General features: G+C 42.5%; 1 protein-coding gene across 3 annotated transcripts in view; it reads left to right on the forward strand.

The window, feature by feature from the left end:
* Positions 1 to 25,163, forward strand: part of Nedd4 (neural precursor cell expressed, developmentally down-regulated 4) — an 87,521-nt gene that overhangs the window by 44,020 nt on the left and 18,338 nt on the right. For all 3 annotated transcript variants that reach the window (NM_010890.4, NM_001357998.1, XM_011242672.3), the window contains 11 exons: positions 2,762 to 2,812; positions 4,128 to 4,189; positions 5,817 to 5,916; positions 11,868 to 12,034; positions 14,951 to 15,068; positions 15,147 to 15,311; positions 18,667 to 18,732; positions 20,061 to 20,180; positions 24,552 to 24,623; positions 24,872 to 24,926; positions 25,028 to 25,086. In NM_010890.4, the coding sequence (NP_035020.2) occupies positions 2,762 to 2,812; positions 4,128 to 4,189; positions 5,817 to 5,916; positions 11,868 to 12,034; positions 14,951 to 15,068; positions 15,147 to 15,311; positions 18,667 to 18,732; positions 20,061 to 20,180; positions 24,552 to 24,623; positions 24,872 to 24,926; positions 25,028 to 25,086 (1,035 nt within the window). The remainder of the gene's footprint in view (positions 1 to 2,761; positions 2,813 to 4,127; positions 4,190 to 5,816; positions 5,917 to 11,867; positions 12,035 to 14,950; positions 15,069 to 15,146; positions 15,312 to 18,666; positions 18,733 to 20,060; positions 20,181 to 24,551; positions 24,624 to 24,871; positions 24,927 to 25,027; positions 25,087 to 25,163) is intronic.

Raw genomic sequence — 25,163 nt, forward strand, 5'->3', positions numbered from 1 at the left:
AACCATCTGTAATGGAATCTGATGCCTTCTTCTGGCCTGCAGTCACATATGCAGCCAGAATGCTATATACATAATAAATAAATAAATCTTTAAAAAAAAAAAAGATGGGTGAGGCTCGTGGCACTAGGGAACAGGGACAGACAGGCATGTCTAGGAAACACATGGACCACTTTTTGTAAAGATAAAACCCTATTTAGACCTGGGTTTAATTCCCAGCACGCACATGGCAGCCCACAACTGTAACTCCAGTTCAGGGGATCTGATACCCTTACACAGACACACATGCAGGCAAAACAACAATGCACATAAAATAAAAATAAATACTTCTTAAAAATTAAGAGAGGGATAGAGGAAAGCACCCTGTTTCAACATGTCAATCTCCAGCCTCAGCATGTACTCCCACCTGTGGATACACCGCCTTCAGTTTAGGTAAACTTTGTGTGAATTGTATGTCAAAGCTTTTAAAAAAATCTTAATTTATTTTCAATTATTTGTCTGTAGGTATGGGGCGAGAGTGTCAGAGAGTGTAGAACTGGGGTTACAGGTACAAATGTGAACGTGGGCAGGCTCGGGTGCTAGGAACTTAATCCAGGTCTTCTACAAAAGGAGCAGGAAGCTGGAAGAGGGCATAGGACCCTCTGGACTTGGAATCTCAGTCGTTGTTGCTACCATGTGAATGCTGGGAATCAAACCCTCAGGCCCTTTTGAATTGCTGAGCAATCTCTTCAGCTTTTGTGTTAGTTCTCGGCTTTGAACTCATGGCCTATAGCTTGTAGAGCAAATGCTTTCACCCACTCAGCTGCTGCCCAGCCTACAGCTAGTGACTTTGATGCTCTTTCCCTCTTTGAACCTGACCTTCGCTCCTATGCCTTTCCTTTCACTTTGTGCAGTGCTTCCTCCCACATGTCCTACCAGCCCACCGACGGCAATCTTGTCTCTTGTCATCCGCCATAAGCCTCTTGTTTTCCTTTTAATTTTGAAGGATATTTCTTTGCTAGACGAGAATTCTAGATACTTGATGTACTGGCTAGTTTTGTGTCAACTTGACACAGCTGGAGTTATCACAGAGAAAGGAACTTCAGTTGAGGAAATGCCCCCATGAGATCCAACTGTAAGGCATTTTCTCAGTTGATCAAGGGGGAAAGGCCCCTTGTGGGTGGGACCATCTCTGGGCTGGCAGTCTTGGTTCTATAAGAGAGCAGGCTCAACAAGCCAGGGGAAGCAAGCCAGTAAGGAACATCCCTCTATGGCCTCTACATCAGCTCCTGCTTTCTGACCTGCTTGAGTTCCAGTCCTGACTTCCTTGGTGATGAACAGTAGTATGGAAGTGTAAGCCGAATAAACCCTTTCCTCCCCAACTTGCTTCTTGGTCATGATGTTTGTGCAGGAATAGAAACCCTGACTGAGACACTTGATAAACAGCATTCTTTTGTCTTCTTGCTTTCAGTGTTTTTAATGGATAACCTGCCATTATTTGTATTCTTTCTTAAATTATGTGTATATGGGGGCTAGAGAGGTGGCACAAATGGCTAAGAGCACTAGCTCCTCCTTCTGAGGATCCAGATTCAACTCCCAGCACCTGCATGGCAACTTACAGGCTGCAACTCCAGTTCCAGGAGATCGACACCAGCTTCTGGCCTCCCTAGACACTGAGTGCATATGGTGCACACACATACATACATACACACACATATACACATGAAAGTGAAACACTCATGCACTTAAAGATTTTAAAAATTGGTGTGTGTGTGGGGGGGGGGGTGTGGGGGTCCATGTGAGTGCAGATGCCTGTGGAGACCAGAGAAGGAATCAGATACTGTGGAGGAGGAGGTGTAGGCAGTTGTGAGCCACCCAGTGTAGGAGCCAGGAACCACCCTGGGGTCCTTAGAGAAAGCAGCATGCACTCTTAACCCCCCAGCGTCTCTAGCCCCACCATGTATATTTTATTTCCTGTGTGCAGTGGTTTTTGGTGTTTTGTTTTTGTTTTTAAATTTGGTATCTTTCAAGATTTTCCCGTAATTTCTAGCATTTAATAATGATGTGCTTATTCATTCATAATTAAGAGTTATCAGCTGTCAGTTTATTGAAATTTAAGCTTTTATTTTCTCAAACCTGGAAAAACTTTGCCTACTTTGAGTTTTTCAAATAATTTTCTGCCTAGCTCCTCCCCCTATGTTGTATGTTTCATTGCGTATGGTTCCAGATGGAGAGGAAGTAAATTGTGCACCTTTTCTTGGAAGACTGTTGACTCTCAGTCTCGCAAACTAACTAACTTACTGGGTTACATTGCCTGAGGTTTATACTCTTGTCTTTTGAATCTTGTGCCTTTAAGGAGGGCGGTTCAGGGACCATTGAGGGTCATTGATTTTTGTTTTTTTCCTGCGCTTTCTTGCCTACTTTTCTATTGTGTTGTTAGTTCCACACTTGGCTTTCCCACCGCTCAAGCCTGAACTTTGCAGATGTTTGCTTAAGGACTGAACAGTTCATGTGTGATGTGTGGTTGTGTGCCTGGTTCCTCCTACCTCTACTGCTATTCTCTTGTGCGTTGGTGTGTCTATACTTGCCTGAGTGTGTAGTGATTATCTGCAGGACTGGAGTTTCTGCTGTGCCACCCGAGAGGGTACCACATCACTCTGCTTTTGTTTGCCATTGACTTTCCATGGATGCTTCAGTGGATTTAACAACTTACTTTTGTGTGTATGTATGATGGTTTCTCATCAAGTGAATATATTCGTAATGCTCTTTATCCTTTCTTTTACAGACAAGAGATGATTTCCTAGGTCAAGTGGATGTCCCTCTCTATCCTTTACCGGTTAGTATTGGCATCCATGGTTTTGGGTTTTGTATTTGTGATTTTTTTCTATTTTAATAACTGCTAATGTGAATCTTTAGTATATCAGCTGTTTCCTGAAATATATCTCACTTTTCCTTTTCACTCATCTCCTTTCCTTACGTGAGCTTCAAGAAACTGAACCACAGGGATTGGTAGGCAAGATGGAGCCTGGATTTTAAGGGCTTGGAATTATCCCCATAAACAGCAAGAACTTGGGCTCACATACTGGATGTGAGAGACTAAGAGACCGAAGGACCATTAACACTCCTGAGAATGGAGTTGGAAACACAAGAGTGGGAAAGGCTTAGGTAGCCTTTCAGAATCAAATGTCACTGGGGGCTTGCAGAGATGGCTCAGTGCTTCATGGGACTGATCAGAGGCCTCAGTTCCCTGCACTCACCTGCCAGCGCCCAGCCACCAGAAACCTCACTTGTATGGGATCCGGTGCCCTCTTCTGGCTTCTCATGGATCCTGTACACATTCAGTGCACATTTTGGCCATATTTAATTCTGATAAGAAATTGTAGAAATTTGAAAGTTAATGTGGGCAGTTAGTAGCAGCATATAAGAAAATTGTGTAGGGAAAAGAAACAGGAAGGGTTGAGCGTTCTTGGTGTCTAAATGAAGGACCAGGTGCAAAACCTTAGTCAACATGGGTGGATCAAAAGAAAGTCAGAAGACAGAGTAGAAAGAACCAAAGAAAATACTTTCCAAAAACTATAAGGAAATAGCTTCTGATTGTGCATGGTCTTCCATGTAAATACTTGGAAGGAGGCTAAGGCAGGAGGATTACAACATTGAGGCCAGCCTGGCTTTATAGTGAGATCTTTCATGTAAATAACTTTCAAGGCGCAGAGGGTAGCAAAGCCATAGAGAAGTAATACAAAGCAGGGGGTTGCTGTGGGAAGGTGGCCGCCCACACTCCTCTCAACGTTGGAGTTTTTGCTTTTGTTTTAGAATTCTCTGTATACTCTTAACAGAGTCAAGCTGCTGACATAGTACATATCCCATGTTCCTTTGGGGCAGGGTTCTGCCCATACTGTACTGTCCTCTACTGCCTGGGTCCTGCCTGCTCCCACATCTCAGCCTACCCCCCTACTTCCCCGCGCTCCCTCCCCTCTGCTTGTTCCCCCCTTAGTTATGGAGTTTGCTGGAGTTCCTGTGCAGGAAGCCAAAGCCATGTGGTTACCAGCTGACTCTTAACAAATTAAACCTTCTTTTCTCGTTCTTCAGTCTGCCTTTCATTATAGTTCAGCAGTGCTTTCCAAAGTACTCAACCCCCTTTCTCATTTTAGACTGAAAACCCAAGAATGGAGAGACCATATACATTTAAGGATTTTGTTCTTCATCCAAGAAGGTCAGTAAATATGTAAGATTATAGTTTATTAAGGTTAATAGTTTTGCGATTTTATTTTTATTTTATGTATATTAGTGTCTGCCTGAATATGCACCATGTATATGCAGTTTCCAAGGAGGCCAAGAGAAAGTGTCAGATTCCTATGTGGCTGCTAAGAATTGTATGTATGTTCTCTGCAAGAGCAGCCAGTGCTCCTGAACCATTCAGCCATCCCTCCACATACAGTACACATACTATAGATTTGTGTCTTCATTAAACCTTACTCTCCTCTTTAAAAATCCAGGATTTAAACACCCTATAAACAAGCTATTTAAATAAATTAATATTATTTCTTTTAAAAGCTTTAGTTATTTCAGACTATAAAATAAACTCAAGTGGCTGGAAAACATGGCTCAATTGTTAGATGTGCTTGCTACTCTTTCAGTGGACCCAACACACATGCACACACACATACAACACACATGCACATACACATACAACACACACACACATGCACATACACATACAACACACACACACATGCACACACATACAACACACACAGAATCACAGTGTACTTTGTTCATATTCCAAATAAAATTCTTAAATAGACACAAAAATTAGGAATGATTTGTCCCCCTTATTTATCTAATAGCTGTATTTCACGTAAAACAAATGTCCAGCTTGATCGGTACAAAAACAAATTCAGAATTAACTTGAGTATATTTTGCAAAATTTAATTTCAAAAACATTTTAGAAGATTCCCATAGAGAAACTAGCATGAATAGTGAATAAAATTTAAACCCAGTAAGTACGCTTGGAATTCCATTTTCCTGAACTGAGTTACTTGGTTCCTTTTTTTAAACTAAATTTAATCTTTAAAAAGGACCTACTCACTTTATTTAATGTGTATGAGTGTTTTACCTGAGTGCATGTCTTTGCAATGCATGCATTCGGTGGTAAAGGAGGCCAGAAGAGTGTATGAGATCCACTGGAATGGGAGTTAGAGCCATATTCGAGCCGCCCTGTGGGCGGTGGAAACTGAACCTGGATCCCCCGCAAGGTCAAAAGGTGCTCGTGACCACGGAGCCGTCTCTCCAGCCCTCCACATTTAAAGTCTTAAGTTCTACATGCAACTCCTTATGGTCTTTTGTGCCACTTGGCCAATTAAAATCAATTTAGAATGTGTAATTAATTATCACATGTAAAAGTAACCCATCTGGGAAAACCATAGCACTTGCTTTATGCTTTCTAACAAAGAAATGCATTGAACAGTGTATTATGGACATTTAAATCTTTTTCATTTAAAAATGGCTGCTTTAACCTAGTCTTTGTAATATAAATATTAAAACAACATAAAGGATTTTTGGTTTTGTGGTTGCTTATTCTGTCTGCGAGAGAAGGCCTCTGTTCCTGTCGAAGTCTAGGAATTGAATCTCTTTTCTTCCTCTCGTTTTGGACCGATTGCAATATGTGCATACCAAGAATAACTAAGCAAATATTTTCCCGCCTGTTTTGCTCGCCCTGCTCTCTGTCCCTCAGATTGCTGTAAAGACATTTCCCGAGTTGCTGCAGACCCTAAAGCAGATAAATCCTTTCTTTGTGGTGTTCAAGTTTCATTAATAATTGTTTTCTTTCCTTCCCACAGTCACAAATCAAGAGTTAAAGGTTATCTGAGATTAAAAATGACTTATTTACCTAAAAATGGCTCAGAAGATGAAAATGCAGACCAGGCTGAGGAGTTAGAGGTGAGATTCCCAGGAATGTTTGCTTAGGCTGAAATGGGGCTGTCTGATATCGTTCTTGGTAGAAAACCATGGTTTTCAAGGAAACTGATGCATGCAATGAAAATCACCACGATGTTGATTTGACCAAATGTTCCTTAAGCAGTTCTCTCTCTGACAGTATTTCTGTAGAGTGGTTGTTATTGGTAGACTTACAGGTAGAAATAGGAAATGCAATATTTATCAATGCAGGTGTTTATTATAATTATGTCATTGTCTTTAGGTTTTTTTTTTTTTAAAAAACTATGTCCTAGTCTACTTTACAATAAGAAAATAGGTGTTTGTAAGCTAAATCTATAGACATCGTACTATGTTAAAATTGCTCTGTTTCTATATACTAATTACATTAGTATAAAACTCGAAGGACATTTAATTCATTTTGCTTTTCTTGTCATGTTTATTTGAAGTACATTTTAGTTCATGGTTCTCACAGGTGACAGGATTAATAAAGAATCAAACCAGGTGCCTGAACAGAGCCACACATCTGGGCACTGAAGAGTAGCAGGGTGGCTTGGGCTTTGATAGCTAGCTGAGCCCCTGGAGCAAGCTAGCTCTGCTTCCCACAGCCATGTGACCTCTGATCTGCTAGGTTTTTCTTTTGTGGGGGAGAAGGACTGCACCAGGTCGCCTTTAGGGTTTCTTCCCTGGCTTTAAAAAGACAAAACCACCTCCTTTCTGTGGTGCCCTTAGAGACAGTTCATCAAAAGGTTTAAATTTAAACATTTATTCTACCTCACACTGTATGTGTGTTCTGTGTGTGTGTGTGTGTGAGAGAGAGAGAGAGAGAGAGAGAGAGAGAGAGAGAGAGAGAGAGAGAGAGACAGAGGCAGAGAGAGAGACAGAGGCAGAGAGAGAGAATGTGCATCTAACCTGATTGTTCTGGAAGGTTCTTTCTTGTGTATGCTTTCTTCCAGGCTTGTCTCTCTTTGGTTGAGGGTTTGCTCTGGTCTCTCAGAGCTGTGAGACCAGGGGATATCCCTGAGGTGTGGGCTCTAGCTCATGTGCTTGGGTGCCTTGAGCAGGAAATGAATTAGCAAAGCTTTTGGTAGTCTATGTGTTAGTGAGATTTTACTTTGTAGGGGAATGTTTGAGGGTAGAAAGAAAGTTGTTTTTTCCTTAAATAATAGATGATAGATGACCCCTCATTGATGACTGAAACTTGTCACCGTTCTCTTAAATAAATAGATATCCCCTCCTTGATTACCTTTTCTGCTGATCTGTTTGTCTTTGTTTTTAATTTTTCTAATATACATTTATTTTCTCTGAATATTTTATTTCTTTATTTTATATGTGTGTTTATATGTTAGGTTAGTGTATGCTTGGTACTCATGAGGTCAGAGGTGCTGTTTTAGATCCACTTGGTCTGGAGTTACAGGTAGTTGAGAGCTGCTATGTGGGTGCCGGAGTTGAACCCAGTGAGTGGTCTTACCTGCTGTGTCTCCAGCCCCTGTTCACATTCATTCCTTTTTCCTTCCTCCACGGAGTGTGCTCGTGGGTTTGTGCTTGCTCGTGTGCATGGGTGTTCCGTAGAACACTGCAGAAGTCAGAGGACAGCTTGAATGTCCCCTCCTTCCACTGTGAGGTCTCACCTTCATTCACAGTGCCTTTATTGTGGCCATCTCACTGGCCCACATTGCAAGCTTTTAAGAGATTTTTTTGGGGTACAAATGTCTGTCCATGGCCTTGTCACGCAGAGGGATTCTTACATTTGGATTTCTGCTTGAAATGAACTTTGCTATGAAGGAAGAAAAGGCTTTCCCAGAGACTTTGAAGTTTAGCAGCATTTCATTACATGGGAGCTCGCCCCAGCTTTGCTTGAGCATGGTTCACAGGCACCTCATTCATGGTTTGGTTTGCCTCTGTGGTGTAGACTCGCCTTGCTTTATGCTTTGGCCTCCCATCACAATGTTTGAATTCCTTCAGAGGCCACCTTATAATTTCGAGAGATGTAAGCGTGTCGTTTGTTTATGCAAAGGCCGAGGAATTCAGACCCACGAATGTGCTTATTTATCTTCTGGGCAGCGAGAGACCAGAGACGTCTTGCCTGGTCCTGTGATGTGTAGTTTGTGACTACATATTTCAAATTCTGCTATTTGAAAAAAACAACAAGTGCAATTTTGGAGGGAGGTGAGCTCTGGGCTTCTTACATTTCTGAGTATAGTGTGGCTCTGATTAGCTGTGTGTAACGTTTCATTTTGTGTTATTTACGATCATCTGTATGAATTCTACAAGATTAGGATAAAATGTTTGTCTAAGTACTTTGTACTTGCTTTCTGGCCCTTCTGACTCCATTAAATTGTAGGTATTTGCATATTGGCTTTAAGACTAGTAGTTAGGATTTCTTGCCTTGTAGAAAATTATTTTATGAGGAAAATAGATAATCCATATTTCTTAGGGAAGACAGAAAATATTCTTTCCCAGTAGTGTTTGGGGGTATAGTTGTACTTTCTCAAACTTAAAACCATTTCTTTTTCTAAAGCATTAAAATAAGAAATTAAGTACCTTTTTTTTTTTTCCATTTTTCTTACTGAATTTACATGGGCAACACTAAAGCAGATCTTTAAAAAGTAATACACATTTTCAAAGAAATGCTCTTGTGCCAGGGAAGCAGCTTACTGGTCACAAGCCAGAAGCTCCAAGTTTAAGCTCCGTCTTCAGCCCACTTGATCGTATTCCTCAGCAAGATGAATCCCCTGGAAGCCTAAGGCCCAGCTAGCTCAGTGCCAGAGGCAGCAAGAAGGAACCCTGCATAGGAGGGGGAAAGGAAAGGACCAGCTCCTACAGTAGGTCCTCTGACCCCCACGTACATGGCATGCATGCACCCTTACACACTTGGAATGTGCCAAAGGCCATCAGCCCTCCCTGCACTGGGCTTCAGGCCACTGGTGAGTCACCTGGTGTGAGTGCTGGAGATGGAAGGGCAAGCTCTCCTAACCGCTGAGCTGTCCCTCTGTAGTGTCTTGTTTTCATGTTCAGCAGTGGGACCTTTCTCTTCTTTTCTTTTTTTTTTTTTTTTTTTGTTTGCTTGTTTGTTTGTTTTGAGACAGGGTTTCTCTGTATAACCCTGGATGTCCTGGAACTCACTTTGTAGACCAGGCTGGCCTTGAACTCAGAAATCCTCCTGCCTCTGCCTCCCAAGTGCTGGGATTAAAGGTGTGCGTCACCACTGCCTGGCGTGGGATTCCTTTTTAAACAGCCTTTCTTGTTGATGTCACGGAATCCTAGAAGGCTGCTTTTCTTCTGACGTGTCCCTCCGTACATGTAATTTATCTTGATCACAGTCACTGCCACTATCTGCCTTCAGCTCCCTCCCCCTCCCCATCACCTTTTCCTTTGTAATCCACCTTTGTGTCTTCTTTTATTCTCCTTAGTAAATTCACTTTTATTGATAAGACCCTATTTTTCTGAGAGCAAAATAGCCATTGGCCACATTCAATAAAGAAATCCCGGGACTGGTGAGATAGCTCAGTGGTTAAGAGCACTGGATGCTTTTCTAGAGGTCTCAGATTAAATTCCCAGTACCCACATGGTGCCTTACAACCATCTGTAACTGCAGTTTCCTGGAACACAATGCCTTCTGCCATTTACCGGCACTGCAGTGTATGTTATGCACAGGTACTAACATCTAAACACATAAGAATGAATAAATGAGTAATTGAGAAAGGAAATCTTGAGCTAAACAGAATACCAGAGACTGTTAACAGACTGTAATAAACTCAGATCATGCCTTCTGAGACCAAGTCCTGAGAGATGCAGTTTGACTGTACACAGGATTAGAGTTCCCTTTATAAAGTAGCACATTTTGATGGTCTACAAGAAAGGAAGACAGAAAAAAAATGGAGATGAAGTAAGAGGAAAAGAAGAGAATAGAATTTGGGTATCAGCTCCCATAGCAGTGAAACGAGAAAAAGAGACCACACGTGATGGGGTCCAACTTTAGCTTCCCACATAGAATGCCCTCCCAGTAATTCTCTGGTCCTCCCTCCATTCCCTAAACTCCCTCTTCCTCTCAGCCTCCACCTGCTGCTCTTACTGTCAGGTGCAGCCTCCAAGCATTGGGCTGCTCTTCCCAGCCTGCATCTGCCTGTACGCTCAGTGCCAGCGCAGGGAGTAGAAGCCCAGTCAGTATGCTGGGGTGGATCTGTCACAGTACTGAAGACCTTTCCTGTTTCTCTGCTTTTCCATTGATTTAGCAGGGCTAGGGTGTGAATATGTTTATGAGTTCCCGTGTCCAGTGCAGAATTCTTCTCCTTTGTGCTTTCTGGATTTGCCGTCATGTTTCATCGCTTCCCACTCTGGGGCATACTGCTTTACATTTCTCCAAATTTGTTCTAACACACCTTGGGTTTGTTTTTTAAACATTTGAATATTACTCAATTTGTTGTATATCTTGGTATAAGATACTAGGTAGGGATGTGAATTAATTTTTTCCCAACAAGTACCTATTCTCCAAACAATCTTCCCATTTCGCCATAGATGTAAAATGTGCTTGTTGATGCCAAGTTCCTCTGAGTTTTGTTCTGTTTCCCAGTTGTCTTTTGAGCTATGTGTGTGCAGCTTAGACCCCGACTGTTTTCTATGACAGAACTGTCCACACATCTCTTCTCCCTTAGAATGGTGTTGGTTATGACTGACTTGTTTGTGTTTCTACTTGAACTTGAGAATTAGCTCTCATTATTTAAAAAACATCTGTAACATAATAATTGTATCAGAATTTTGACAGATTTGCCCTCGGAAATTGATCCATCATGCCTGCTGTCTGTGGTGTCTGGGATGGAATGCAGGACTTGATGCTTGCTATTCCCAGACTCTACGAACTGAGCTACACTCCGCAGCCGTGTGTGTGTGTGTGTGTGTGTGTGTGTGTGTGTGTGTGTGTGTGTGTGTGCGTGCGTGCGTGTGCGTGTGCTTGCATATGTGTGCTCGAGTGTTTGACTGCATTTATCTGTGAAGGCCAAAGATATCAGATCTCCTGAGACTGGAGTTACAGGAAGTTGTCAGCCACCTGATAGTGGTTCTGGTAACCAAATTCAGGCCCTCCGCAAGAACAGTATGTGCTTGATCACTGAGCAAACTCTCAAGCCCCTGTTACAAGGTTTTTAATATGAACGCATGTTAATACTTAATAACTTTTCCACTTAATTCCTTACTATTTAACTCCCATAGGGTTTTGTGCATTTTGTTTCTTTAAGACCCAAATTCCTGGGCATTTCTTCTTTTAAAATTTCTTGTTTGAGTTTTATGACTTGGCCACAATGCTTGTTCTAGGGTTAGGGGAGAAATAGAAAATGCAGACCCCAGTCTCACAGTGACAGGTCTGTCATCTCACACTCACCCACACATACAGTCTGAGTAGTGACTGTTTCTTAGTCACTCTCACTGCCTCTGTTGGGCTTCTCAGGGTTGGCCTCAGTGGACAGCTTTTCATGTCTCTAGTGTCTGTGGATCTCTTTCCCTGCTGGCTTCAGCTGCTTGTGGCTGAGAGAGTGGCTACGGTCATATGGCTCCAATTGGGTTCCTCGTTTCCCTAGCGCCCCCATGTCACAGCCTCATTCAGTTATGAAGGGTTTGGTCTTGTTGTCCGTGTTGTCCGTCGTTTTTTCAGGGGGTTTATTGTCTCATTCTGTTTGTCTGTTTGTTTGTATGTTTTGTTTTGTGTTTTACGCTTTTTGGAAATAGGCATTTTCAAACAACTTTTAAATGTTTCTGCAGGAAAGCCTTGCTTACAAAGTATTCACATTCTTTGAGAATTGAGCATGGACTAATTCTGTTATGCATATTTCTGAAATTGAACATAAATTCTCTTTTAATTTCCTTTATTTTTGCTTTTTATTTGTAATTTGTAGGTTTTTTGTTTTGTTTTGTTTTTGAGTCAAACATCAGATCAAGCTAATTGCTTCCATTCTGTTTTTCAGCCTGGCTGGGTTGTTTTGGACCAACCAGATGCTGCCACTCATTTGCCGCATCCACCAGAACCCTCTCCCCTACCTCCAGGATGGGAAGAGAGGCAGGATGTCCTTGGAAGGACCTACTACGTAAACCATGAATCTAGAAGAACACAGTGGAAAAGGCCAAGCCCTGAGTATGTGCCAGTCTGCATAGATTTTGCTGCTCCTTGGCCTGTTAATGCTGTGATTCGAGTAGGCGTATAGTGGTATAGGGACCCCTGAACTGTCAGCTAACCACCATTGAAAAACTTAGTTAGCTGTGATTTTTAAAAAATGATTTGATATTGTTTAAAAAATATTTGGAGGCCAGCAAGATGGCTTGGTGTATGAAGGACCCTTGCTACCCAGCCTGATCCCCAGGTCCCACATAGTAGAAGGAGAGAAGTGATTACCAAAAGCTATCTTCTGACCACCACATGTGTGTCATGCCATGCTCACATCTATATACACACATGTAATAAAAAACAAAGCATATCTTGAAAAACAATTTTAGGCTAGAGCTGTGGCTCACTTGCCTACAGGAGACCCTGAGTTCCGTCTCCAGCATCACATAAGACGACATACGGTGGCGATCCTCTAATCCCTGCACTTGAAGGTAGAGGCAGGATCGCAAGTTCAAGGTTATTCTTAACTTTCTGCAGTGTTTTTGTGCTGCTAGAGTTTGGAGCCAGTGCCTCATTCCTGCTAAACAAGTTCTTTCCCACTGAACCACAACCCAGCACTTCATTTTTAAAATAGAAATTATTGTTAATTCACAGTGAAGACACTAATGGGTCCTTTCCTAACACCCTTCTCTAATTTAGATGGTAGACATAGATCTTCCCACATGCAGATGCAAGGCAGAATAACCTTGGATATGTTCATGCTCATAGCTCCTTAGTGGCTTTTTTTTTTTTTTAAGTATAAAACTGCACTGTGATCTCATTTGGAGTTAGAGGTTTAATTCACTAGGAAAGTGCTTGGCTAGCAAGCTTAAGGCCCCTAGTTCAATCTCCAGGACGAAAACAGATGAGGAAACTAACAACAATTGTGCATGTTATTCCCAGAATCAGATATCCTCCTGTCTTCCTTCTCCTGTAGCCTCACGTGGCTGTTTTCAATCTTTGAGTGCTTGACACATCCTTATCATTTATCTTACTAGTCCATTCACCTCCAATACATCTGATACTTCCTAAAAATTTTTTCCTGTCTGTTTTCAAACCCTCCAAAGTAGACTAGTGGTCACACTCTCAAGCACATGGCCATCAGGATCTGCGCGATCACACACCAAGTACAAAGTGGGACAGTCTGTCAAGCTACCCTGTTGTCTTTGACAGACAGGCAGACCTGCCACACAGAATCGTGTGTTCTACTGGTGGTGTCGATTTCAGGTGGCAGGATGCAGATGCAAGAAAAAAAATTAAACATTTCTTAGATCCATTAGTCACAATTTATGTTTTTACAAGCCACAATAGAGAATGATTTTCTTGTGGCTGGGGGGTACGGGAGGTGATGCTGTGGACAGTTTGATATAGTTCTCATGTTCTGTGAACCGGTAAGGTATCTGTGGTTGGTAATGCTGTATTGAATGTTTGTAAAAGCAAACGAGGATGTCACCCAGAAGTGATATGAATAAGTGATATGTACGTCAAGCACTCCCATCTCTTTATACACAGTCACTAACAGTGTGTGCACCCATGGACCACATAGCACCCCAACCTGTCCAATGTCCTGCTTTTGTTTTTAATTTTTACTTTATTTTGTATGTATGGCTGTTTTGCCTATATGTATATCTGTGCAAAAGACAGTATAAGAGCTCCTGGAACTTTTGGGTTTTTGGTTTTTCGATATGGGCTTACTCTGTATAGCCCTGGTTGTTCTGGAACTAGCTCTGTAGACCAGGCTGGCCTCAAACTCAAAGAGATCTGCCTGCCTCTGCCTCCTAATTGGTGTAATTAAAGGTGTATCTCATCCACTATGGCAAAAATTATATTTTAAAAGAACTGATTTTAAAAATGGAAATAGTTTAGGATCGTTTAGAAACTATCTTGGTCTAATATGACATCAAACAAATGAATATTTTGGGGGCCATTAAGATGGCTCAGTGAGCTTGATTCCCCTGAACCAACAAGATAAAAAGAGAGACCTAATTCCTGCAAGTAGGTTTCTGGCCTCCACACTCATGCCCAGGGCACACACATGTATAAACACCTAACACATAAATACTTAAAAAATTTTAAGTTAAGATTTTTGTTCCCGATTGTATGAATAAAATTCCTGATTTGTCTCAATATAGACAGAAATAACTAGGCTATTGTAACCTAGACATGCCTAAAGTTTGTGCTTTTCCTGGACTTAGATCTCTATTAAATTTTCAGCCGTAGGGTGCTTGTACTGCCTGCCATTCCTCTTCTGCATGCCTGCATGGGGAGTATGGCTCCCTGCTAAGACCGAGCCCACCAGTTAATCCATTCATGAGGCATCCTGTTACTTTAGAACTGCCTTGGGTTTCTATCTCAGGCTGACATGGTACAAGAATAATAAACAAATTTCATGTCAAACATCATTTGTGCCGTTAGTTTTCTCAGCTGGTAAGAGGAACTGTAGTTGAGGACTTGTCTTCATATGTGCCTGTGGACATGTCCGATGGGCATTTTCTAGGTTGATCATTAATGTGAGAGGGTACAACATACTGTTGGCAGTGGCAACCCTGGGCAAGTGGTCCTGGGTTGTATGAGGACCAGATTCTTGCCCTTGGTGATGACTGGAGCCTGTAAAAGAAAATCGCCTTTTCCTTCCTGGGTTGCTCTTGGTCAGGGTTTTATCATAGCATAAGAATCAAGCTAGCACAGTGATGAACTAAATATCAGCTCTTAACACATTTGCATGAGATTTCTACTTCCAATGTACATTTTCTTCTGCCCTAGTTTCCCAGACCAAAGTGTTGACAGTGTGATTAGCTTTGGTCAGAACCCATGAATTCAATCTAGGGATGAGTAAGCACAGACTCTTTGATTATGATTCTAACTGTAACAAGGCAGGGGTGACGCCTTCTTACACTTCTGCCCTAGCGATGACCTCACGGATGAAGACAATGATGATATGCAGCTGCAAGCGCAGCGAGCATTCACCACCAGGCGGCAGATATCGGAGGATGTGGATGGCCCTGACAACCGGGAGTCCCCTGAGGTATGAACCCTTCCTTCTCTTGTTCCCGTGTCCGGCACATGTTATGCAGTGGATGAGTGTGGACTCTGCTCTTTTCAGAATTGGGAAATCGTACGAGAAGATGAAAACACCGAGTATAGTGGTCAGGCTGTCCAGTCACCTCCATCGGGTCACATTGATGTGCAGACTCACCTTGCAGAAGAGTTTAATACCAGACTTGCTGTGTGTGGAAATCCAGCCACCAGCCAGCCGGTTACCAGCTCAGTAAGATGATTTAGATCTTGTCATGAATTTGTGATACCTTGTCATACATTGATGTAACAGCGTATGTTTTATGTAGACTTTTGTCTTCAGTGACATGCCATAGTAACATGTTGGGGGCTTTCACTTACCCTTCCACTAACTCCGTGGAGCAGAGCGTGGATAGTTCTAATGGACCCTGTGTTCTCGGGTCCTTCACCCACTGCCACCAGAAACACGGAAGCCACAAGCTGTGGTTCTTGGTCGTTTCACACAAAGAATCATGGACTGGCAGTGAGAGGGTGCCAGCGAGGACGGTGGATTTGATTCCTTGGGGAATTTTAAAAGAGGTTGGGGGAGACAGGAGACTACTCTAGATGTTGTCAGGAAGTGGAAAGAATTGTGTTTGAATAACTCAGATCTCCTCCTGTGAGGACACAACTCGATGAGGAGAAAGAAGAGTGGACATGACAACTGTTTGGTATTTTGCAGCTTAGGTAGTGGGTTTGTTTCATTTTGTTTCTTGGTTTTGTTTTTTGTTTGTTGTTGTTTTTCCTATGTTCAGACACAATTTAGACGGCAACTTGAATTTGCCATGACTCTGTCTGTGTGTGCCAGGTTAGTTCATGAGTGGTGGAAACTACTTCTCTATCTTGGTTGTGTGAGTTGACATTGTTTTTTGGGGTGGGTGTTTTTTGTTTTGTTTTTTAAAGATTTTGTGTGTGTGTGTGTGTGTTGACTGCATGTATGTGTAACATGTCTATGCTTGATACCCTCAAAGGCCCAAAGTAACTGACAGATCCCCAGCAACTAGAGTTAGAGACAGTTGTGAACTACAATGTGGGTGCTGGGAATTGAACCCTGGTTCTGCTTTTACGCACTTGAACTGTATCTCTATTCCCTGTATGAGGTTTTAACATAAAATCACAGATGTCACCCATCCGTACACATGTGTAGATTAGAGGCATATTGGTTAAATGAGGAGAGAAGTAATGGTTTCATTCACTGTCTACAGGGTCCACAAACAAGCACCCCAGCATGCATCTACCACCCCTGTGGGAGCCTCTGGCTGGCCAGGTACAAGGTGCCATAACCACTCACTCACTGAGACTTCATCTGTCCTAAAGTGGACAGAACACCTTGATCTTCAGGACTTCATTCTAGTGCAGGGTCATTACTGCGCCCTGCGTGCCAAATCTGCAGCTGCCTGTTGCCATAAATAAGGTGTCAATGGAATCCAGCCATTCCTACTTGTTCATGGCCATGTTCAAACCACATCTCAGAGCCAAGCAATTAGAACTAGCATTCAGTGTTGCACCTCAGCGGGTAATTATTTGCTAAGTTCTAGCTCCTTCCTCAAGAAGTTTCACCTATGGGCTGGTGAGATGGCTCAGCTGGTAAGAGCACCGACTGCTCTTCCGAAGGTCCTGAGTTCAAATCCCAGCAACCACATGGTGGCTCACAACCACCCATAATGAGATCTGATGCCCTCTTCTGATGCATCTGAAAACAGCTACAGTGTACTTATGTATAATAATAAATAAATCTCTTAAAAAAAAAAAAAAAAGAAGTTCTACATAGTTGTATGTCCCTACCTACGTGAGTATCCGTCAGGTTGCCTCTTCACCGGCCTCCTTTTCTTTCTTTCTTCCACAGCCTATTCTTTTTTCCATTTGCTTAATCAATTAATTTGTCAGGGGTCAAAGGAAAGGATTCATCAGATTTACAGAATAGGTATGGGGAGATGACTCAGAAAAGTATTTGCCATGCAGATAAAAGTCCCTGAGTATAATGCCCAGAACCCATGTAAAATAAAAACCAGATGCAGCAGTGTGCCCATGTCATGCTTAGGCCTTCTATGAGTTACCGTCACCTGTTAAGAATATTCTTGAACCATTTCATGAATGTGTTGAAACCTGAGACAGTATTGAGGCTTACAAAGTAAAAAATGGTTCTTCCTTCTTCCTTCCGAATTACATTGCCTCAGTGACTACTAATGGTTTTAAATGTAGTGTCTTAAACATTACATATTTATTCATAAACATACATGTATGCACATATAGTTACATACCTTTAAAGTTTTTTATAGAAGATTTATTTTAATGTGTATGTGTGCATGTTTATATGTATCTGTATATGGGTTTGTGCACATGGACACATGAGTGTAGTGCCCATGGAGTCCAGAAGAGAGGACATCAAATCCCTTGAAGCTGGAGTTACAGGTAGTTGTGAGCCACCTGATAGGTGCTGATTCCAAGATATGTACCTCTGGAAGAGCAGCAAGCCCTCTTAACTGCTGAGCCATTTTTACAACCCCTATATGTAATTTTAAAGAGTGTGTGTGTGTCTATCTGTCTGTCTGTCTGTCTGTCTGTCTGTCTGTGTGTCTGTGTCTGTGTGTGTTGCTGTTCTGTGTTTTTGTGGGTTGGTTGATTTGGGGTGTGAGGATCAAATAGCTTTATGTGTGCAGAGCGTGTGTCTCATCTCCAAGCCACACTCTAGTTCCCTGTGGTCATCTTACACATCCCTTTTGGTTATTATTTTTCACTTGCTAATTGAACTGTTTCCATGGATATCAATGTACTTCTTTTAAAATCACTAAAACTAGTTGTCCTGAAAATATCCACCATTTCCTGTTGTGATGAACTTATGTTGTTTAATCATTTGTGTTATCATAAACAGTACAGTTTGGGATATTCTGATTTTATGTATGTGTATTTGTAAGTTTTGATGCCATTTAATAACAAAAATAAGATATTTCAGTTAGTGGTTAATGATCACGGTGAAGGGGAAGAGAGAATGGATTTCCAGGAAATAAGTTATCAGAGTGGACACCCAGTGGTGGGCTGTGAGTCCAGAAGTGTCGAGATGAGGAAGGGCCAGGTTCTGAGCGGGAGCACAGTGTTTGGTGCTGAACATCCAAGTACTCGATGAAATTTTGTTGAAGGTAGTAGGCAGAGAACAAGCGTGTTAAATCCAGCCCTCTGGCTACAGCTGGAAATCTGGACATGCAGAAATGAGGGTTGAAGCAGGAAGCCCTTGTCACTGTCAGAGTAATTAAGGTGACAAATGGTGAAATTGTTTTATTTGGGTCTAGCAAGAAAAGCCATGTTTGAACTTGCTAGGAATGACAGTGTGAAGGAATGAGTTAGAGTGGGTATCCGCAGGGAAAATCCAAGTCCAGTCGTGTCTACAACTACATTGGAGGACCAGAAGGTGGAAGAGCCAGGGTGGAGGGCGGGGAGAGAAGGCATCCCCCGTTTTAGCCACCCCACCCTCCTGGCATGCTTGCTGTCTCCTACAGTGTCAACTGTACCCTCCCTACATTGCCTGTGCTCTGAGTGCAAAGCTAAAGTGTTACTTGTTTCCTCCCCTTAAGAATCATTCCAGCAGAGGAGGCAGCTTGCAGACCTGTATCTTTGAGGAACAGCCTACACTTCCTGTGGTGAGTTTTCTCCTCTGCCTCAGCCAAGAATGAAAGAAAGATTCAAAACCTCAGCTAATTTTTTTGATACTTGTATATCACAACACTGAGTGTGTGACTGCTTAGCAAGGGACTAGGGAGACATGGGGCACAACCTTGGAAGTCAAGCCTCAAGAGAACTGTCTCTCTTGTAAAGCAAGCCCCGTGCTCATGTGATGGTGGCAGGTGGGATGTGGCTTCTCAGCTGGGACCCTGCTGCTCAGAGGTGATGGGCCGCTGCTACCCCACATGTGATACACAGCATGCAGCTGTGTACTGACATGCGCCACACAGCCATATCTGCCCTTTGTGTGGGTTGTCTACCCAGTGCCCTCTATCATTTGGTCCAGTATGTGGCAGCCAGGTCGGCATTTTCATCTCCCAGCGTCTCCCTTGGCAGTGCTCTGATTCAGCACAGACCGCCCATCTCCACAGTGCTTCTCACCTCTTCTTCCTGGCTTTCCTCTCGTTATGCCAAGGTCTCACTACCTCATGTAATCACTTTACTTTGCTTGTGAGTCGACCTCATATCTCCCAACCCTTCGATGCCCGTTCTTCCTCGTGCTAGAATTACAGGCATCGTGCACCATGCTTGATTTACAAAGCTCTGAGGCTCCCGTGTCTTCGTTCTACCCTTTCCCTTGCCTGCTACCCGCCACCTTGGCTCCTGTCTGTTCTCTTCCAAACACCTGAATATCCTCCTTTTAATTCTCTATTGACTCATCTGATATGTGCACATCCCATTACTCCTCTTGGAAGTCCCTCCTCACTTGCCCCCTGGTCAGTACACCTTTAACTGCCATTCTATATATCAGTTTTGAGGAAAGAGATGGGGGGCCGAGGCTCAGGAGAGTGTCTTATCTGTCTTAGAAAAGGATTCTTTCCAGTCCTGTGCTGAGTTCACCTGACTCTGAAGACCACTGGCCTAGTCATCATGACAGTAGATCGTAGGGGTCAAGAAGGGACTCCCCTGTTATCTTGTTCCGGTGTCCATACCCTGGCTTGTCTGGCCTCCTTTTAGACCACAGCATGTGCAAGCAAAAGCCGAATCTCACTACAGTCCTGGAGCTCACTTGGTAGATCAGGCTGGCCTCAGACTCACAGATCCACCTTCCTCTGCCGCCCAGCACCAAGTGAATTGCTATGTTTTAAAAATATGTTTTAAAATATGATTTAAAATGTGGTTCATTGTTCTAAATTTTAAAACAAGAGTTGTTTCAGAGCACCAGCAGTGAAGAAAGGCAGGAGGCTTCTGTCAGAAATTCCTCCTGGTTAACACTGAGGGGTTTTTTTGTGTCTGTGCATATTAGCTTTTGCCTACTTCATCTGGATTGCCACCAGGTTGGGAAGAAAAACAAGATGACAGAGGAAGATCATACTATGTAGACCACAACTCTAAAACCACCACATGGTCCAAGCCCACCATGCAGGTACTCTGAACTCTTAGCTTGTCTTTGGTAAGCTCAGACCTCACACTTCTAGAGCAAGAGCAGAGTGATGACCTGCTCCTTCAGTGATTGTGTTGTTTAGTTTTGGCATGCATGCCTCTGTGTGTGTGTGTGTGTGTGTGTGTGTGTGCGTGTGCGTGTGTGTGTGCGTGTGTGTGTGTGCGCGCACGCGTGTGTGTGTGTGTGTGTGTGTGTGCGTGCGCACATGTATGTGTATGTACAAGTGGGTATGTACACGTGTGGGGTTGTGTGGGGGGTGCGTATGAAAGACTCATGTGGAAGCCTAGAGTTGACACTGTGAATTCCTCAATTGCTCTTCATGTTATTATGTATTTAGTCAGGGACTTTGGCTGAATTTGGAGTTTTCTCTAGGATTTGGTCTCTAGCTCTCAGGCAGTGGGACCATAGACTGGCCGCCATGCCTGAGTGGCTTTCTGTGTGTGTGCTGTCGATCTGTACTGTGCTCTTTACACTAATGACAAGCATTGTATCCACTGAGCCAGCTCCCTGGGCACTTCTTCAGATAGTTTGCTAAGCTAATCTTGCTGACTAGTGTCTGTGCAAGAAGTTTATAATTATGGGGATGAAGAGTCGGCTCAGTGTTTGCTGCTTTTGCAGAGGACACACGTGGTGGCTCATTCGTAACTCCAGGTTTAGAGGATGCGATGCCCTGTTTCAGCCTCATGGGCACTGAATACATTTGTGTGCAACCATACACGCAGACAAAATACTCATTCAGATTAAATATATAAAACTGTAAAAGAAGTTTATGGGCCTGGAGTGATAGCTCAGTGGTTAAAAGCACTGGCTTCCAAAGGTCCTGAGTTCGACTCCCAGCAACCACACAGTGGCTCATAACCCTCTGTAAGGGGTCAGATGTCCTCTTCTGGTGTGTCTGAAGACATTGGCAGTATACCCACATACATGAAATAAGTAAATACATCTTTTAAAAGTTTTATAGTTGTAATGTTTATTTTATCACCATTTCTTTCACTGAAATTTTTTCTTTTCACATTTAATTTTTTATGGGGATGGATACCATAGGGTGTGTATGTGTGTGTGTGAGCGGGGGTCAGAGGACAACTTACAGGCGTTGGTCCTTCCTTCTGCCATGTGGGTTCTGGGGAATCAAACTCGGGTCCTTAGGTGTAGCAAGCACCTTTGCCCACTCAGCCATCTCACTGGCCCTAAAGCCACTTCTGTGCTGAGGCTGTTCCCACTGTGACTCTTACAGGGCAAAGCGAGCTTTCTGCTGTGGGCACTATAAACCTCCCAACCCCTTTCAGGCTACACAGGCTGCTACTCTGGCTTCTTGGACAGATATGTTCACAGCAGTCAAATCTTACTGCGTGTTAATTAGCTGAGAAAATTGTTATAAATTAGTTGACTAAATTATTATAAATGCAAAGTTTGATAGAAAATTTTATTTAAAATTCAGGAAAAAAGATTTTTTAAGAGTGGTTTAAGAGCACCTGCTGGTCTTCCCGAGAACTGAAGTTGTGCCCACGTCAGGACCTCTGACCTCCATGGGCCCTGCAGGCAAATCCATATGCAGGCATGCAGGGCCACATAGTAAGATTAAATTGCTACAAATTAGCCTCAGAGGTTTAAGACTTGCTTGCAAGTGTGCCTTCTGTTTATAGGTTAAGCTAGCTATTTTAATTCTATTATTTGTGAGTTCTCCATAGATGTAAAGTATGACGTAATTCATGTGCCAGGCCACATTGGAGATAGTCAGCTGCCATCGAGCCAGAGTTCCGCAGGCCCTCAGCCAGAGCTCCTCACCAGGGACCCTGCTAAACAGGCAAATCCGCATTCTAACACTGAGCAAAGATTCCTTTCTGAAGGTTGGGGAGTCTGGCATGCACCAATCAAAGGCCTTTCTTTATTGACCACAACACCCAAGACTGCCACCTGGGTAGCTTCCTTCCATACTCCTCACTTTAAATTTATAGCAGCAATTGCTTCTCAATGTAGTCACATGTGCTGGTATAATCTGCCTTTCTTTCTTTCTTTTTTTTTTTTTAAGATTTATTTATTTATTATATGTAAGTACACTGTAGCTGTCTTCAGATACTCCAGAAGAGGGAGTCAGATCTCATTATGGATGGTTGTGAGATGGTTGTGAGCCACCATGTGGTTGCTGGGATTTGAACTCCAGACCTTCGGAAGAGCAGTCGGGTGATCTTACCCACTGAGCCACCTCACCAGCCCGTAATCTGCCTTTCATAAGAATGAATTACAAGTAAAAATCTTGGGGTTTAGATTTTGTTTTGGTTTTTTTTGGTTATTTGAGGTAAGGTCTTATGTAGCTCAGACTGTTCTAGAACTTGCTGTATAACTGAAGCTGAACTTGAATTCCTGATTTGCCTGCTTCCACCTCCTAGGTACCACACAGAGGCCCTGTTTCTGTGGTGCTAGGATTTATTTTTATTTTATATACATTGGTGTTTTGCCTGCGTGTATGTATATCTGTTTGAAGATGTCAGATCACGTGGAGGTGGATTACAGATTGAACTTGCATCCTCTGGCCGAGCAGCGCCAATCTTAACCACTGAGCCATCTCTCTAGCCCTGGAAGCCAGGGCTTTATGCATGCTAGGCAAGTGCTTTCCAATTGAGCCACCTCTCCAGCTCTAGGGAATCTTAATATTATTTTATTCAAGGTACATTTATGCTTCTTTTGACTTAGATTAGATTTTATGAAGGTGTTCCATTTTCTAGTTTTTGGTTCACTCGTCTTAAAAACTTAGGAAGACTTTTAGTAATAATTTTCTACCTCTATATGAGACTTACTATTTTCAGAGAACTTTCAAGTTTCTATCTCATTTATTAATACTCCCAGAAAGACTCTGTGAAGCTAAGATGAACAGATATTTATTGCTATTATTGTTGTTTTCAGAATTTATTTACATTATTTTGCATGTATGACTACCTACATATGTGTCCATGGAGGCCAGAAGAGGTGTCAACACTTAAGACTTAAGAACTATTTTAAGGGGCTGGTGAGATGGCTTAGGGGTTAAGAGCGCCGACTGCTCTTCCAAAGGTCCTGAGTTCAAATCCCAGCAACCACATGGTGGCTCACAACCATCTGTAAGGAAATCAGATGCCTCTTCTGGAGTGTCTGAAGACAGCAACAGTGTACTTACATATAGTAGATAAATATTAAAAAACAAACAAACAAACAAACAAACAAAAAAAGAACTATTTTAAAAGCTATTTCAAAGGTTTGAATAGCTAAAACAAATCTAAAAGAGTTTAATAACTTAGTATAATAATATTAAGGTAATTATACTTTAACTAATCCACATAAACTGAACTTGGTTCTCTTTTTTTAAGATTCAAATAGATCTTAGTAACCTTTTTTAGTCTACCCTTCTTTCAAAGAAAGAAAATCAATATTCAGATAGGACCACAATATGTGATTCTGCTTGTTTATTCATTCATTTGTTTGATCACACCCATGCAGTTATTTATCCTGTATGTGCACATGCATGTGCACAGCATCTGTGTGGAGATCAGGGGACAGTTAACTTGTAGGGGCCTGTTCTATACTTCTGTTCTGTCATGTGAGTCCCAGGTATCACACTCAGATTATCAGACCTGGTAGTAAGCATTTAGCCCCCTGAGCCACCTCACCAGCCCAGATGTGGTCCAGTCTAATGCCACCATCTTATACCAGTTTCTGTGCAGAGAAAAACTTGATGTAGTTTGGGTTCCAATGGACTGGGCAGAATGTTCTCAGAGGCTTCGCAGTCGGCTGAAATGGGTCTCAGTGGAAGACATCACTCCTGAGCCCACTGGGGAGTGGCGTTCTCACCCATCAGTAGGACCTCCCAGCAGTATCTTCCAGAAGTAGAAATAAGTCACAAGGAAAGGAATTAAAGATGAAGTACAGTGAGGTGGCACAGCCCCTAGCCCTACCACTCAAGAGGCTGTGCGGTAGGAACACGGGAACTCCAGCGCCAGTCTGGGCTGTGAGCTCTTGTCTCAAAAAGCCAAACCATCGGTGTAAATGAAGTATAAAAGAGAATTTTATTTATTTCATTATTTTTTCATTTTCATGTGTGTGTGTGTGTGTGTGTGTGTGTGTGTGTGCTACACATGTACATTGCCTGCCATCCAAGGCTAGAATTAGAGTGGACCATGGTGCCTGCCTGGTGTTTGCTTATTCTTAGAATCCAGGCTTCTGTCCTCACTGTTGCATGGCAAATGCTTTAACTACTGAGCTGCTTCTACAGCTCCAAAGAGTATTTTAAAATCTATTGGCATTACAAAGCAACTGTAGCACAATGACTGGCATTATTTTAAAATGTGTATGTCGTTTTATTTATGACTAAAACAAATAAAGGATGATCCAAGATCGAAAATCCCTGCTCATCTGAGAGGAAAGACTGACTCCAATGACCTGGGACCCTTACCTGTAAGTTCTCCTGCTGAGCTCACTTCACTATTTCAGACATTTTGTACCTTGGGATGCTGGAGTTACTTAACAACTATAACTAACATTGTTAATAAGTTATTGATGCCTTTCGTTTTAAGTGTTATGTACAAATTAAGCATATATGCAATATGAGATCTTCTATTTCTGTTTCTTTTTTTTTTTTTTTTAAATAACCTGTACATCTAAGACCTGGTACTAAAATAATTGCAATGAATGTTTCCTTACAGCCAGGCTGGGAAGAAAGAACCCACACAGATGGGCGAGTCTTCTTCATAAACCACAGTACGTGCTGCATGGCTTCTCTCTGGCAGTTGTTTGTAGTACTCAGGTGTGGACATGAGGAAGAGGAACAGCTCTTTTCTTTTCTTTTTTTTCCCTCTTAGATATAAAGAAGACCCAGTGGGAAGATCCTCGCCTGCAGAACGTGGCAATCACTGGACCAGTGAGTTCTGGAATCTGGTGCTCTGGGTCGGGGTGAAACTAGAGGAACACCCTCCTCCGGCCTCTCTTTTCTTTGAA

This window comes from Mus musculus, chromosome 9, assembly GCF_000001635.26.
Source record: "Mus musculus strain C57BL/6J chromosome 9, GRCm38.p6 C57BL/6J".
Lineage (NCBI taxonomy): Eukaryota > Metazoa > Chordata > Mammalia > Rodentia > Muridae > Mus > Mus musculus.